This window comes from Coturnix japonica, chromosome 3 (assembly GCF_001577835.2).
Source record: "Coturnix japonica isolate 7356 chromosome 3, Coturnix japonica 2.1, whole genome shotgun sequence".
NCBI lineage: Eukaryota > Metazoa > Chordata > Aves > Galliformes > Phasianidae > Coturnix > Coturnix japonica.
In genome coordinates, this window is record NC_029518.1 from 28026025 (window position 1) to 28042781 (window position 16757).

Here is a 16757-nt window from a genome sequence, read left to right on the forward strand (position 1 = left end):
AACCCTCCTCAGTGGAATTAATTCAGCAGTAAGAGCAAACAACATAGACCTGTATTAAAAGACACTGTCAAAGGTGAAAGGTCAAGTATTCCAGTGATGGAATAGTGAAAGGATGCATATGGGGTTACTGGGAGAATGGAGATAAAACTTGTACACCAGCAGTCACACAGTTGTGTTTTTGTGAACCTTCACTTTTGCTACTGAGCACTAGACCTGTATGACATACTTCAGGTTGATTTTAAGCCTCATCCGGAGTTTCATATATCCGGTAAAAAAAGAAATCTTAACACTATATCTTTTATTCAGAAAGCCCAGTTAGGGGAATTCAAATTGAGTAAGCAGTGGTGGATTGACAGCCAGGAATTTAAGAAAACAGACAATAATGCAGTGCTTGTATTTTTAGTGGCTAGCTATAGTTTAATAACAGAAGTTCCTGAGCCACAGGACGTTCACACTGCTGAAAGCTCAGACAGGAGAGACTACAACTGGGGATTTTGGAATTACATGAATTACAGTATTTCTTCTTCTGAATGCCTAAATATTAAAGGAAACAGATAGCAGAATGGATTATGTTCTTCAGTAAACTAAGGTCACAGACTGGAAATCTGCAGAAATAAAATCTGTGATTGTAACAGGTGTCCTAATTAAGTATATAGTATATCCACAGGAGATGGCTTTGTCTTAAAGAAGCACACAGTCTGAACATGACTGGATCTTTCAGTGCATGGGAAATTACAGAGAAGGTCCAAGTACCAAATATTTTCCTTTGTCTAGACAGCTCATTCAAAGGATGCCTGTTTTACAGCCGGAAAGGGCATTTGTTCCTTTAATGATGCTGTAAAGCATGAACCTTGTAATTGGCAATTCTCTTGCTATATAGAGACAGAGCAAGGGAAAAAATTAAATATGAAATAAATACATCCTATGTGTGTGCAGTGACTAAAGTAGCCCTCTAATTATGATTGCTTTAGAATCCGTGACTCAGTGCTGCCTGCTTTAACCCAAACTCCTTTGATCTAACATCATCAAGGTGTAAAGAAAGGCAATGCTTGTGCACTCGAGCCTGTTCCTACTCAACAATCCTTTGCAACGTGAACTAAGTGAAGGAATACATAACCTCAGGCACAAATATGTAAATCTCACTGAAATCAATTTACATTGCAAAATCTCTGTCAGGACAGTTTTGTACACTGCTTAGAAGAACAGCTGTGGCACTGAGACTTTCCAAGGCCGTTCAAAACACCCCCAAGTTAGAATCAGGACAGTGAATACCTGACTAAAGATTGATCATATAGAGACAGGGATTCCGGATGGTCATTGAAAGATTGTAATACGGCAAGACAGACTCTTGTTTTTCCCTTTGTTTTCCTTCTTTCTTTAGCATCCCATTAAAAAACAGTTGCCCTAACACATCTCTATCAGGAAACATTATTGAAGTTGGTGAAGATTATGATTGTTCTTTATTCATTGCAAAACAAAGAAAGAGCTCACAGGGGCACTATGGAGATGAATACCTGAATCCAAGTTTGGCAAAAGCTTTCTTACCTCAGTATTTATATCAGAGACTTGGTGAAAATTAAGTTGCCTACTGCATAAAATTTACAAGATGGCAACTGAAGGCAAGCAGACACTGGAGAGCTCTGAAAGAATACATAAATTACTTTGGAGTGCCTGTTGATGCTGACACTGGGGATACGGGCTTGGAGCAGAGAGAGGGAAAAGTGAGGGAGCCACTGAGAGACAGATAAGATTTGACATGAAAACAGAAGAGGCGCTTTGTGCAGGGCATTGACTTCAGCATCAGAGAACCTCTAAGTTGAGTTTTGCCAAGACAGTTAACTAGCAACCAGCTGGGTAAGATACCCTTACAGGAACCCCAGAGAGCTCCACAGGGAGCTATGGAGTGCTATAAGAGCCTCCTGTTCTGAGGGCATGGCACAGCTAAATTGCTGAGCCCGGGGCCATGAAGCAGTGAAATGTCAGCACCACAACAAAAGTTTGTCTGCACCATGGAAGAAGACACAGTCTGCACAGCTGTTCAGTTTGCTTTGGCCATGGCCATAAAAACTCCATACCAGAACTGAACTACAAGGGCTTCTTACTGTTTTACGTTGTTGTTGTTTCTGACTCTTCAAAGATTAAATTCATACAAAAAAAGCTTGGAGATATGGAAAATGTGTTCTCCAGGTACAGAAAAGCATCCAAATCCAGCAAAATTTCCTCACCTTCTTTCTCTGATGGCATAAGCAGTCCTCACTCCCTTAACTGGAGATACATTCAGAGGCACCTCGTGTAAAGAACAGTAGCTTCTGCAGCTTGAAGCCACATCCTTTCTCAGTACCTGGAATGTCACACATTCTTTCTGTTTCTAATCTTATTGTTTCATCTTGTCCTTTTGCAAGCTGACTCTTGAAACTAACATCAGAACAAATATTAACTGAGCAGGGAATATTAATTAAACACTGAAGTCTTCAGTGCTTCCCTCCCTTAAATGATTTTCTTCAACTCTAGAATTGTTATTATTAAAATGACAGAACGGAGAAACTAGTCACAGTAAAAAATGAGAGCTGCTACTTCAGAAGACTAGAAGTCCCCCTGTTTCGCCAAGTTATTAAAATACTTTTCCAAGTGCTGAAGTCTGATCTGTATTCCATACACAACACCAATTACTTGTGAAGCACAGTGACCTGGTTTTGTGCTTTTTTTCATTCTTCACTAAAAATTTTCCAAAACTACTCATGCTCCTGGAAACGGATCTATCTGGTGATTTCATCCTTTGCTATTTAGTAAACTCCGGCCTTTTTATTTTAATGAAGACTACCTACATACTGCTGTATCATACGTGATAATAACCCTTCCTTAAGTACTGCTTATTAACTGTCAGAGATTAATACAGAGAGGATTCAGTTTCTGGTCTACCTCCTAAAATCAGATGCCATTAACTTTTTTAGTTGTGTTTCTGTTCAGTGTTGTCTTTTTTGATTTCTGAGAGTTTGATTCCACAAGGCTGGTAAACGTTTGGTTTCTACTAATAGCCAGCTACATTCTTCCCTCATTCTCTTTTTAAAACTGTGCTCAACCATAAGGCAAAACACCTGCTATTACTTTTCTTGCTGATAAATAGAAGATATTTAACCATGGCCTATATAAAGACTGGGTGAAATGTATATGTGCTGCCAAAAGAGTCTAAGAACATGATTTTTAGCAACTGGTAACTAGAAAAGTTGGAATTGCCCCATTACTTGAAATCATATAATACTGGCTTCTCCATGTGTCACTGGGCCTATTCAAGGTCACCCTCTCTAGCCTAATTACCAGGCTTTTCTATAACATTATGACAAAATAAATGTTTAGAGATGAAAAAGCAACAAAATATCTACAGGAGTTTTTAGTTATCAAAAGTAAGTAAAGCACAAATAGCATGTTTGATGTCATGCTGAATTTAAATATATAGCATACATTCTCTTACATCAGCATAACAATATTCCCTTACCAACTTGATTTCCTTAGTTGTCATAGTACTTTAACAAGTTCAGCTCAAATAATAATTCTGTCTTCCCTCTGCTAATAGTAGACTGAATAAATGTTACAGAAGTTTCCATGCATCTTCTCCGTAGAAGGAAGAGTCTTTTCATTAGACCTAAGCAAAGTGATGAGAAGAGCTGGCCCATGGAAAATCAATCATGTAAGAATTTACTGGCTTATAATCTAGGATAGGGAACAGCTTGCTTATGTTTTGGATGTTTGAGATCCACTACTGCAAGGTTTTAACACTGAACTATCCCTGCCCAGGTTATCTTCTCTGCACGCATCCTGCTGAACTAATACAGCATATACAAACTTCCTCCTCTTCAGAATTGTTACTCTCCCCACAAGGCTTCTTGCCTTGGAAAATTCTTTCATCCATAAGCACAGCCACTCACAGTTAGGGGAATTCATATTTTCTATCCGTATCACTGTCACAAAGCCACATATCTCCTTGGTATCGCTGAGCACAAGTTCAAATTAAGTGAATCAGCATCACTACAAAGTGTGTGCTTTCCATTAGGAACAGGGAAATCTCTCATACAATAACCAAATAACATCCCTCGGTTAATGTAAATTCTAGACTTTTTGAAGTAAAGCACAGCTTCTAACAATCTTCAGCTCCATTGTGTCTCCCAATTTGTATATTTCTTGTTGTACTTATTATGACATAAACAGCAATTTATCACATCATGCATTTCTTAGAAAAACACCAGAAAAGACCTTTAGGTGGCAGATTGCTGAGTTAATAACGGTTCTGGAATAGTACATAAAAACAGACTGCTTCCCCCCCGCCCACCCCAGCCAGTATCAGCAAATCAATGGGAATGCTATTAGTGAATTAGGGGGAAGCTCACGAATTACTGCGACTTGTCTCACCTTCACAAGTTCGGCCGTCTGCAGACACAGAAAAGCCCTGCTCACATATGCACTGGTAGGAACCATCTGTGTTTAGACACTCTCCATGAGGTGAACAGAGGTCAGATCTCTCACATTCATTGATATCTGAAAGGAGAGACATTAACAGCTTCGCAAGCAATCATTACCTTAACACCAATCCTAAGTTCGATTATTCTTAAAAAGCAGCTTCTACCAGCTATGCAAATTGTGTTCATTTTCAGGAGCAAGCAAATCCTGTGGGAACATTTTAAAAACCTGTATGTTTAAATGTATAATACATCCCATGTACTGCTGTCTGCAGTGAGGATGAGCCGATGAGAATGATTTCTGAGATGTCAGTATAAGCTCTGTACAAGCCAACATGTATTCTTCTACTAGGAGAATTCTCAGCTGGCTCCATCTCACAGGATAGCAGGATTTCTTCCTCTTCACTGTCTTTGTTGCTTAGATTCCAGCTATTGTTACAGCCATACAAAGTGCAATGAAACAGGCAATAACTTCGAAAGAACAGGGAAGTTATGATTTCAGTACTATCATTTAAAGTCCCATGATGGCGTTATAGATTTTCTATAGATATGGACTGATTGCATCCTGCGTGTATAAATCCTTCTAGGCTCGCGTCCTGAAGGCATGGCACAAATGGGAAGAACAAAGACAGCTGGAGGAAGGGCAGTATCTGTATGAGGTGCATAGGGAAAAGACTTCTCTTAATTCAAGTTAAATGGAGACCAATGAGATACTCTACGAAGCTCTCTGAGTTTGTCTAAATCCCATAAGGTCAGCACTGGCAAGGGCAGCTCAGTACCTTCCTAGCACACACGCTGCTCTCAGGTCTGAGCTGTGTGGTGGTGTTTTTGTGTTGTTTTTTAAAATGCCAGAACAGCTTGTTACACAAGGGTAAAATAATGTATTAAAAAAACAGGAGAACAAAATTAAAGTTTCTCTTTGCCTTAAGAGCCCTCTACGTACCTTCTGATGTTTTGGACTCTCTGTAACTTTGCTCCTTACCAAAATAAGTGTTCCTAATTTCTAACCTGAATTAGTCCAGATGCAGCTTTGCAGGCACTGCATTCTGTGACACATTTGCCAGTATAATTTAACAGCTCTCTATTTTGAACTTTGACTTCCTTTGAAGGAAATCAGGCTGTGATCAAATCACCTGCCCTTTTTTTTTTTTCTTCAACCAAATAGAAGTTTTTAAATCATTCATTCCTTTTACCTCCAGCTGTTGTATATATGGGTTAATCCCCGAACTCCGTTCAGCTCGTCAGCATCCATGTGAGCTCCCAGATGTCCCACGTGCCAAGAGCAGTTGCATCAATTGCAAAATAGAGGTAAATAATATTTTCATTCTCCTGCTAGATATTCTGCTTATTCTATCTTTCAGGAAGTGCATTAGTCCTACTGGCCACAGGGTTGCAGCGAAAGCCCATATTTAGCTACCTATCTCTGACCCCTACATCCTTTTCAGTCTCTGTGCTTCAGAAGGAAATCCATTAAACTACCCATGTGGCTGAGATTCCTTCTTCAGCATGCACATTACTCTATTAAAATACATGTTGTATGCTCATATTAAGCTTACCATATGATTGCTCTACCCTAGTGGTCTATTATCTTGGACTTTTGCCATACCCCTGATCACTCCACTCAAGTTCTGTTATTTTTTTTTCAATGTATTTTTTGTTGTTATTACAGAATTCTGATTGATTTTCAGTCATTTAAAATTATTTTCCATCTGATGGGGAAAAAAAAAAGCAATCGGTTATTATATTCGTATGGCTAGTTTTGCTCAGTCCACAATAGAGGACAAGAACATACATTCAAGATTTCCATCTCTGAGTAGTAAAAATTGTACTGTTAAATCCTGTAACAGCTCAACAACAGCAAGAGCACGCTACCAACTTCCAGCTCTAATATCATGCTTCCCGTCTCATAATAATGGAAGGTAGAAGGGAACGCTGAGGCATGCCTAAATGTTGTGTCAACACAGTTAGGATTCTTCAGACCCTAAGCTGGGAAGTACTTTTTCTGGGCTTAGCAATGTTGATTTAGCCTCAGGTAACACATTCTCTTCCTCCTCATCCTCCACCAAGTGCTGCAGAATGTGTTAGGGATGAGACATGTTTACCTAACGTGATTCGACATGAGCTGTACTGCTCTGTTACAGCATCTATCCACAAACACAGAGGATTAGATTGTGTCAAAATAAATGCTCATAGATTTGGGAAAATGCAGCACTGCATCTCTGTTAATTCTAGTAGAGTTCTTCCTTCAAGTTCAGAAGACTGAAATTTAAGCCTCTTGAAAGCATTTTTCAGTTTGTATTTAGAGGCAATAGTATGAAGTGAACAGAGTACGCAAGTGTTACCAATCATAAATAAAAATAATTTATCCTCATTGTCATGACTGATGACCATCACAAATTATGATTTTAGACTTGTACATTTATAAAAGCGACCCAGTTATTTTTAACAGCTAATTCCTACCTTGACATCCCCTATTGGCAATCTGCTGGAAACCATCTAGACAAGAGCATTTGTAAGATCCATCGGTATTCATGCAGTTTCCTCCAAGGCAAATATTGGTGTCTTCAAGGCACTCATCAATATCTGAAATAAAAATGTAACTGAGTAATTAGATGATGAAAAGCTGATGAAGTTCTTAAGTGACACTTATCAACTTGAAGCTACAATGTCCTTTAATAACAGTGAATGATAGAATGTCCTTCTTATTTCCTTCATTGTATTGTCTAACTGCTTTATTTCTAGAAAGCTTTATAATTTGAGTTTGTGACATTTCTTCTTACCAAGCATGTCTAGCGTGTGCCATCTGCATCACTAATGAAAGCTATCATAAATGACCTTTATATCAATCTCTCCATAACTTTAATAGCGAATGCAATGTTAGAGTAGTACAAAAATCCAACTAGTTGCACATTTAGAAGATAGATTCAAAACATGCCTAGTGATGCAAACCTGTATTTTGAAATATGTATCTTTAGACATGTTTAGACCAAAGATTGCTGAGCCTGAAGTGATCTGACTTGGATCTTGTCCCCTACATGTGCAAGCCCAGACATAGCTGGTGTGCCACACCATACAAGATGTGCTTGTGGGGACTATTCATGCAACAACCATGTGGACAGGTTTGTAGGACACAGGTCACACTGAATGCAGTCAACATCCATGGGTTAGACATGTTGCTTGACAAACAGCTAGAAATTAGATACAAAGCAACCAAACATTTAAAGAACAAGATACTAGGCATTGTCTCCACCAAACATCTTTTCATTCAGGAAATGGAGTGCAGGTACAACATTGACTCAGAAAGCACCTACATTCATATATTCCAGGGATGGTTGTTAAAAGCAAACAGAAAATAAGAGAATAAAAGAAATGTAAGTAACTTGCTTCTGCCTCCACAGTGCTTTACCTTGTAACTCACTGAGCCTATTGCTACAACAGGACAGACAATGAATGTTAAGGCAGATAAAATTGCACTTAATGCTGACAAACTCATGACCTTCTGATAGCTGCGTGTTTTACAATCATTTTCAACTAAGAAATAAATTGTGGTTTATTTAAAAAACAGCAATTAATTTTGACTGGGAGCCTGAGAAAAAAAATTAACGACTCCCCTGCCCCAAGTTAATGCCAAGTCTCACAACAAGGGAGCATTTTCTGCCAAATTCAGTCAGAATTCATTATTTGCTGTATGGGATGCAAACCTCTTGTTCTTATGTTCTTCAGTGACAAGACTCTCCAAACAGGTCAATATCAAAGGGTATCAATGTACCAAAGAAATTAAAAGATATCCTCATTCCTTGTTGGTGACAGGAGATGCTGCCACTCATTAAACGTGGGCAGTCCCACAACATCAGCACTGATAAGTCTAGTCTGATGGAAGCTTGTCTTGAGAAACAGCATCAAGTGAAACAGCTCTGGGTGAAATGCTCTTCTATCCTAATCAATGGAACAAGAGTGTTCCTGATGTACTGCTCTCTATGAGAACAAGGTAACCACCTCCAAATGCTGTGTGAACAATAACCTAACAGCAGAACACAAGGCAGTTAGAGCAGCAGTAAGGAGCTGTCTCATTTCCTTGCTATTAGCAGCCAAAAAAAGCACACCAGACACTGGAAAGGTTATATATGCTAATACTACACCCATGGCAAGAGTTTAACAGAGCTTTTCCCCCCAGGGTGGGAGATAAGGAAGCAATTGAGGTAGAATTGTTTCTGGAGTTCTTCAGCAAGAAATTCCATGTGCTTATGGTCATTGTGAGCAGCGCAGCAAAAGGTTATACCTATAATGATAACAATAAAATAACAAATCTATTTGCTGATTACTGGACATTAAGCTGCCCAGCTTGAGAGAAAATAGAATGTGGCTGTTATAACCTAGCATTTCTCCCTACATTTGCCTAACATCTAATTCCCTTCTGAGACAGTGAAAGTTGTGAGCACCAGCAGATCCCTCTGGTGCACATCTCAGACTGTGTGCATTTCTCTTGCATCTGCACATGTGGGATTGCAGTGACTGGTTACAGGTTTCCAAAACCAACTGAAGAAGTTTTCACTTAGCAGGCCCCCACGTGAACAGTGTCTGTTTGTAATACAGAATCCAACACAGACCTCTGTGTAAGCAACAAGATTTGGAAAAGCTGAACTGTTTTTGGTATCACTGTCAACTGCTCTTCTGGCCCTTACTGCTGGCAACACACATACTGATTTCTTACATGTGGAAAGATGACATAGACCGTTTCTAAGAAACCATAAATATGTAGTTGTGCAGATGAGAACTGTGAAGTTGACAGTAAAGTATCAAGAAGGAAAGCTGCAATGTTTTTCTGTCTCATTTACAAAAGAGTTCATGCCTATGGCTGAGAGACTCAAGATGTTTCTGAAAATATGGATCAGTAGCTTAAGTCCACGAGCTTACCTTCACACTGATCTCCAGTAGCAGACAGCACGTAACCTGGGCTACAAACACATCTGAAAGACCCTTCTGTGTTCCTGCAGCGTCCATTGACGCATAGTGTTCTGTGCTGGCATTCATCTATATCTGTAGCAGGAGAGACAGGGATGATATGACACATCAAAAATACAGATTACTGAGCAAATAGTGCAAAAAACATCCCTGAACAAAATAGCAAAGCACAGTGGCATAAGTAAGTACTGCTTCTCTTGATTTTATTTACAAATGCAGACAGATCATACAATGCATAAAAATATAGGAAACTGCAGGTAGAATGTTTCCCTCAAGGTGACTGCATTCACTGTTCTCTCCCATAGCGTCAGTGTATCCCACAGTAGACATGCAAATACACCCAGACTCACAAGTACACACACAGACACACTGCTTGAGAGCTGCTTTTGTTTCTCTTCTCTCTGGCAAAGGTAACAAGCCAATTGCTCCAGTGAGTCAGCAAAACCCACAAAATACTTTCCAGCCGGCTCACCACCTTTTAGCAGGGTGTGGTTTTCAGATGCACACTGACAGGCCATTCCCCTGTTAACTCGCACATTGAGGCTCCTTTAAATACTTGCCTTGCAACAGCATTAATTCTCTAAGCAAGGGGAAACATCTCTTTGCTTCTACAACCACCGCTAATCCCTCAGCGCTTCAAGTTCTCATAATGCGGGGTCAGCCTGGGTTACCAAATGGACTTGAACACTAAGTTTAAATTTTCCTATGGAAAAGTCGAAATAATGGAGGGGAGCAGCACTCTGGATTTAGAACTTACCATGTGTGCTGCGTAAGCTAGGGACCGCCTTTCCCTCTCTTATTTATAATTACAATTTCCTAACAAACGTTTTATAGTTATATGACGGATTGTCAGTCACTTCTAGGATTTAGGCATGGGTACCTGTTGTTCTGAAAATACTCTATAATTCAAACAGGAGAAAGTTACTTGGAGTTTTCTCTGCTCTGTGTTACGGCTTCACAGCCTGATCTCCTTCTTGAGCCATGGTCCCCTGCGACCAGAGAAGTTTTGAATTTAAGGATCACCAAATTCTGTGGGGCTGCATGAAGCATCTGGGTGCATGTACAAGCCCTGACTCGAGAAGGGTGCACTTTAAGGAGAGCTGTCTGCACATGCCAGTGTAGCTTGGCAAGGGCTCTTTTCCATGAAAGGCTCAGAGGAAGCAGTCAAACTTTGTCTACATACTTTCCCCAAGACTGGTCTGGTCTGTGTCCTGGACAGCACATTTAACTCACTCACGCCATTTAGCGTACAGCCTTGTTTTGCTTCAAATTCCCTGACAAAGTTAAATGAATGATGATTCGGTTTTATTGTATTATTTTAGCACTCAGAAGTCTGAATGTATTTGGTGCTATACACAGATGTTTGCGTAAAGCGAAAAAAAGAAAAAGAAAAAAAAAAACTGACAAGAAACTCAGATTTCTGTGTGCTTCCACGGCTTCCCCGAGACATTCCCTCAGATTTTCACTTTTGGGGGAGAGGTTGCAAGAGTCCTAATGCTTGCTCAAGGAGGAAAGGGATATTCATGGTTAATGTATGTACTCTATGTTCCCTCTCAGACTGCTCAGCTCTGACATCAGACCTAATTTTGATCCACCAGAGTGGCAGGAATGTCGTATGTGGAAGAAATGCAGGACCCAACACTGAGGTGCAGGTATGGATCTTGTAAATATAACACCACAGTCCTTCTAAGCTGCTCAAAAAGCACTGATAGCAAAGCAGGCATCAGCTCAGCAATTAAGTAACACTCTTGGGGGTTTCTAAGCCTTGGGGTTTTTCCCTGACATGGAAAAAAAAAGCTAGAAAGAAAAGCAAATAAGCAAATGCCGCGCTAAAAGTTTAAGGCAGCAAAAGCAACAGTCCCCAATTCTCTCAAATGACAGAAATGTAAAGCATTTTGCAGGAACTCCAAACAAGCAGTGTAAATATGACTAAACATTGCTGATTTGCTTTATAACCCCAGATGTTTTATAAGAAATCACAAAAAATACAAAGTGACCACGCAAGTCGTAAAATAGAAACCCACATTCTTCTTACGTGTGTGGTTACGCAGTCTCAGTGTGGCACGTTTGTTGTGTCTCCATTGAGAGAAATGCCATTAGATGAAATATTACTAGAAAAGTGCCACTTCATGAATTTTAATCATACTCCTTCCTACCTTCACACTGATCCTCTGATGCAGAGAGCTTGAAACCTGGGCCACAAATACATCTGAAAGACCCCTCAGTATTTTCACAACGTCCATTTGCACAGAGATTGCCATACTGACATTCGTTTATATCTGTGAATATAAAGAAAGCAAAAACATATTACCTTGAATACAACCATCTCTCAGGTAGGCTTGGGAATTTATTCAACTTCTGTCTGACTCGAGATGGCCAGTGCTCAGATACAAATATGCTCACAGGCCACATGACCAAAACACTGCTGTCAACCCAGTACTGCAGTTCAGGATGAGAAACGTTTTCTCCCCCGGTGTGTTTTGTACCATGCATGGTGTGCCAATGTCATTCTTACCTAACTAAGGTTACTTTTGCCCATAGTTTTCCTCACAGTGTCTTAAACTACAGTGAAGGTACTGCAGGAAAGAGGTCAGGAAGTGCCAGCACCTTCTTGTATTACACAGATGTACTCTTAGAAAGTATACAGGCCTATGATAAAAGCACTGGCAGCTGCCAATACCCTGTAACAGTTATTGGTAATCCTTTACCACATTTCCTGCTGTTGAGTTTTTGCTGTCTTTTAAAGCTATGGCAATTAATGTGCAGGAGTTCTCTAGCGCATAACTCCAAACTGTATACAAAACCATGCATGTGAGACAGTACCCGATAATGTTCTTCAGAAGCATTTAAGGGAGCTAGGTTCTAAAGGTACAATGTAACTAATACTGAGGAATTTCAATGGAATTTCTGCTACTTCAAGCAGACCCTTTTGTAGGGGCAGTCTGTCTAAACAGGCTTTATATAGAATTCTAATGAGCTAAGCCTTTATAACAGAAGTTTTAAATTCCTACGGTTACAAGCTAACCTTTATTTACAGGGGGGACTTAAACTTTTTTTCCCCTCAGTATTAACTCAGTAGCCCACTCTCTTTAGTCAACATGAAAATTGCTATGTTACCACTTAAACATTTTCAGAAATTCTTTCTGAATGCAATTTGTATAAAGAATAAAAACAAAGCACAAAGATAACTAAACCCAGCTAGAATTAATTCGGTACTCCAAACCCATCAGTACTGTCCTTCTGTCCTACAGAACCTAAATCTGACATGAAGTCCAGAGCTGCAGGTGATTCTATTGAAATTCCTTACAACTGGGACAGAAGTGGATAGATGCTAACATCTGTATTAGTTTTGAAAGTTTTTGACCAGGTCTCTAATGTCATATGAGCAGAATATCTTATTTAATCATATAGCTGTAAAATTCACATAGTCCTTCTACAAAAGAGGGCATGATGCAGCCTAAGGAAGCAGGGTATGTTTATTTTTAATTTCATCCAATATGCATCTCGCGTTGCATGGTCCCACCTGAAATGCAATTAATATATTCTACACAAGTCTGAAGTGAATTGATAGGCTTGGCTTTATTAAACAACAGACATGTTCCTGGCTTTAAATCTTGGAAGGTTAAATTATAGCATTAAAGAACTCTAGAACTGTTCCATTGCGCTTTCTAGAACATCAAGTGCTGGCAGAGAAATGAGCTGAGACAAATAAATAAATCAAAATTTGTGAAAACAGCTCTGAGAAAAATCAGCAGAGCTTCAACTGATCTAAATTAACACTAGAAACAACCACATTTATGGAACAATGGGCTTAAATACCCGTCATAGATATCTTGGCAAATATTTTCCTTTGCAGTATATTTAGATGGTACCATATTGCAAAGCTGTAAGACAAACAAACCGTGTTACATTTCCTAAAATGTATATACATATAAGCTCATCTCCAACATGATTTAAGTCTAGGATAAATGGAAAATGAAGACTGATCACATCACTAATGATATGAGATGTCTAGGCCTAGAACATTCCATAACACAAATGAAAAGAGGAAGTTATAACACTGAAACAAAAGGAAAATAAGTATCTGCATCTGAGAACAAATACTTATTCCTTAAATGAATGAGTTTGTTTGTAAATCTGACAAGTGCAATGAATTCTTGTCGCTCATTCTACTCCTACTAACCTGATCAGTAAGAAAGAAATAAGTGAACAGTGTGCCATCACATCTTCAACAAAGCTTTTTTCATGTAGGTATAGATACCAAGCAAATAGTGCACAAAGCAGATAAAACCTATTTCACAACTGAGGTCAAGTCCAAGTTTCCAGTAGCATCACAGGAAATGGCACTTAAAATTGAAAGATTTTATTTCTTTCTGTACAGCGCATAAATTTACTCTCTTACCTCTACCTCAAACAGCTAAAATTCATTTGAAAAAAGAAATCTAATAATTAAAACAAATAGACAAAAATACTTGAGCAATCTGTTCTAAAAAGCTAACCTAGAGTGAGACAAACTGTTCATGATATGCTGAATCATACAAGATTTGGTGGAAGTATGGATAATTAAGGCATTAGTAACATGATTCATGAGCAAACCCTCATACTCTACAGAAAAACCTGCCAGACACAGTGATGTGTCAGAACTCTCATGATTTTTCAGTTTGTTAAATATCTCCAAGCAATGACTTACCAGCATTTCACTAATAATAAATCCCTCACAGTTACATATTTTTACTTCAGTAATTTTGTTTTGTAGTGACAGCTGCATGGTTTGCAGTTTAGTCTTCTCATTTATCTACATTAAAACAAGATTTCCTTGTGTCTCCTGTGTCTGAGAGATTAAAGTCATTAAAAAAAATTATATTCTCATTTATTATCTAATGAAACGACAGACATCACAATGCTGTCATCAAGTTTTAACATTTATGAAATGGAAAATACAGCATCGCCAAACAGGAACCATAACCAGAGACAGAAACAGTAACAGTACTCAACATACCATGGCACTGTCCATTCCAGCCTCTGAACCCGACTCTGCAGGGTATGCACTGGTATGAGCCAGGAGCATTAATACACTGTGCATCTGGACAAGTAGTTGGGGTCATGCATTCATCAATGTCTTCAAAAGAGAATACAGAAGGAAATACAGGTCAAAACCATAAAAGAACTCTGAACAATAAAGATAATATGGTTATTCTGACTGCATTCATTTTTTACTAATAAATTTAAAGAGTCACATACTTTCTGTAAGATATCCTGGAAGGTACAAGTTGGAACAGATTTAGACCAGTGAAGAGGCATCGTGAAGACAGAAACTGGATCACAGTGCATGCAACAATTCTAAATTCTCGATTATACTGCAATTACTTGCAAGACCTGCACTGCATGCGGATCAGATTAGAGGCTTAGATGGGAATGAATTTTTGTGTTTATGTCAATCATATAATCACTGAAATGCCTTGAGGTACCTCCTATCATCAGTCTCAGGAAATTCTGGAAGTGCATGGGAATGACCATCTGTAATTGGCTTTGCAAAGCAGAGAATAATAATCTGGTACTTCTAGATTGCCCACGAGAAAGCAAGAGATAGGTTCTGAAAAACTCAAGTGCTCATGGCTAAGCTCTAAGAAGCTACTAATAACTTCTTATGCTGCACCACAGAAACCCACAGTACATGAAGCATATGCAATCTAATAGAGACTGCATGCAAAAATTGACGTGTTGCTGTCCAGAGACTAATGGTTAGATGCTCTAATTTAAATTATGTGGGCAGCCTCAATCAAGCCTGCTCCACACCTTAGTATTAGTATCACTTTATGATATGGTTTGATTATATAACAATAACCAAATACTTGCTTCACTCATTGTAAAGAACAAATGAAATAAACACAACATAAGTTATCTCTAACTCAATCTCCCTAAGCCCCTGTCCCTTTCCTGCCTTCCACCTGTTGCACCTCCTGCAATTAAGGACTGATACTCCCACCATGGATGGTGGGAGTAGGGTAAGCAAGGTTAATTGTAAGGGTGTCAATTTACTCCAAGTTCTTGGAAGAAGCTCACCGAGGGAAAATTGCCTCCAACACCTGTACCTTAGTTGGACAATGCTCCAGACTCTAGAGAATTTGACATTCCGCCTCCAAACTAGGCATTGGTTGTATGCAAATCACAATTTTTCATAGGATCACGACTGTCCAACAGAGTACTTTCTAATAAAAACAGTTACAGGTCTCTTAAACCTCTAAGTTTCAGACCTGCAAACGCTTCTCAGTGAAACACCTGTGAGATCTTAATAAACAAGCCACCTTCCTCTGAAACTGCTCTCAGAACTGCCTGGACCGCATTCACCTTCAAAACACACCACATGAATAATGTATTTGGTACAGATCTTTTCCTGCCAAAATAAAGTCTACATGCTTCTAAGCTTTACAAAACAACAAGATTTTTATAGAGTCATATAGGTTGGAGAAGAACTCTAAGATTGTCTAGTCCAACTGTCTACCTACCAGCAATACTGCCCAGGTGAGGTCTGTTATATAAAAGGCTTATTTCTATGAAGGCTTTTTATAGGAATACTTGTTTGCAGTGATGTTCCTCTATGCCTTTAACGCTACTCCATGAACAATGAGCTCAGCAAGAAGAACATACACGCAGCCTGTATGTCTTCCCAGCTGGGCCCACAACACTGTTTGTGTGCATATAGCTTGAAGACAGAATTAAGGTAAGGCAAAGAAGAGTAATTGAACTCTTCTGTGTTATGTGAAGCTTAGAGAGGATTTTTGCTTTTATTTTTGAAGTGAGGAGGAGGTACAAAGGAGTTATTTGTGGAATCTGGAATTCATTGTTAGGCTGACTATACTGTGTAGGTGTAATGACACGGCAAAATGATTCCCTGAATGTGTCATTTCCTCGGCTTGATGGATTCAGCGTAGGAGGAATTTTCCCCAAAGTAACCTTGAATAGCTTTCAGCAGAAAACTTCATTTTGGAGATTTCATATTATTACACTACAACACTACTTAAAATACAAGTTAATAAGAAATTTGATGCACTGTGATACACTGATTTTTTAGTGTATTTTAGTCACAGAGATTCCCTACTGTCAGAGAAGATTTGGAAAAATAGTTTTGAGAGCAGTTTGTGAAGCTTTATTAAATAGGAAAAAAGCCTGTCTGAATAGAAAAAGGAATGTCTTAGTAATGCTCAGAGCAGCAAATATGTCCCCAGCAACTTTATGTTGCTTATCTGCTAGGCAACCTAATACGTTAAAAATTTTATTGTCATAGGTAATTTAGAATAAAGAATGAACCAAAACTACACTAAAATGAAACAGCTGCCTGTGACT

The 16757-nt window shown here is 39.0% G+C and overlaps 1 protein-coding gene across 7 annotated transcripts in view; it reads right to left on the reverse strand.

Annotated features, from left to right (window-relative positions):
• LTBP1 (latent transforming growth factor beta binding protein 1) overlaps nt 1-16757 on the reverse strand; it is a 164429-nt gene that overhangs the window by 30312 nt on the left and 117360 nt on the right. For 6 of the 7 annotated variants that reach the window (XM_015857695.2, XM_015857698.2, XM_015857696.2 and 3 more), the window contains 5 exons: nt 14413-14532; nt 11570-11692; nt 9366-9488; nt 6912-7034; nt 4405-4530 (listed from right to left, as the gene is read on the reverse strand). In XM_015857695.2, coding sequence (XP_015713181.1) covers nt 4405-4530; nt 6912-7034; nt 9366-9488; nt 11570-11692; nt 14413-14532 — 615 coding nt within the window. The remainder of the gene's footprint in view (nt 1-4404; nt 4531-6911; nt 7035-9365; nt 9489-11569; nt 11693-14412; nt 14533-16757) is intronic. The other variant, XM_015857697.2, reaches the window with a different exon arrangement.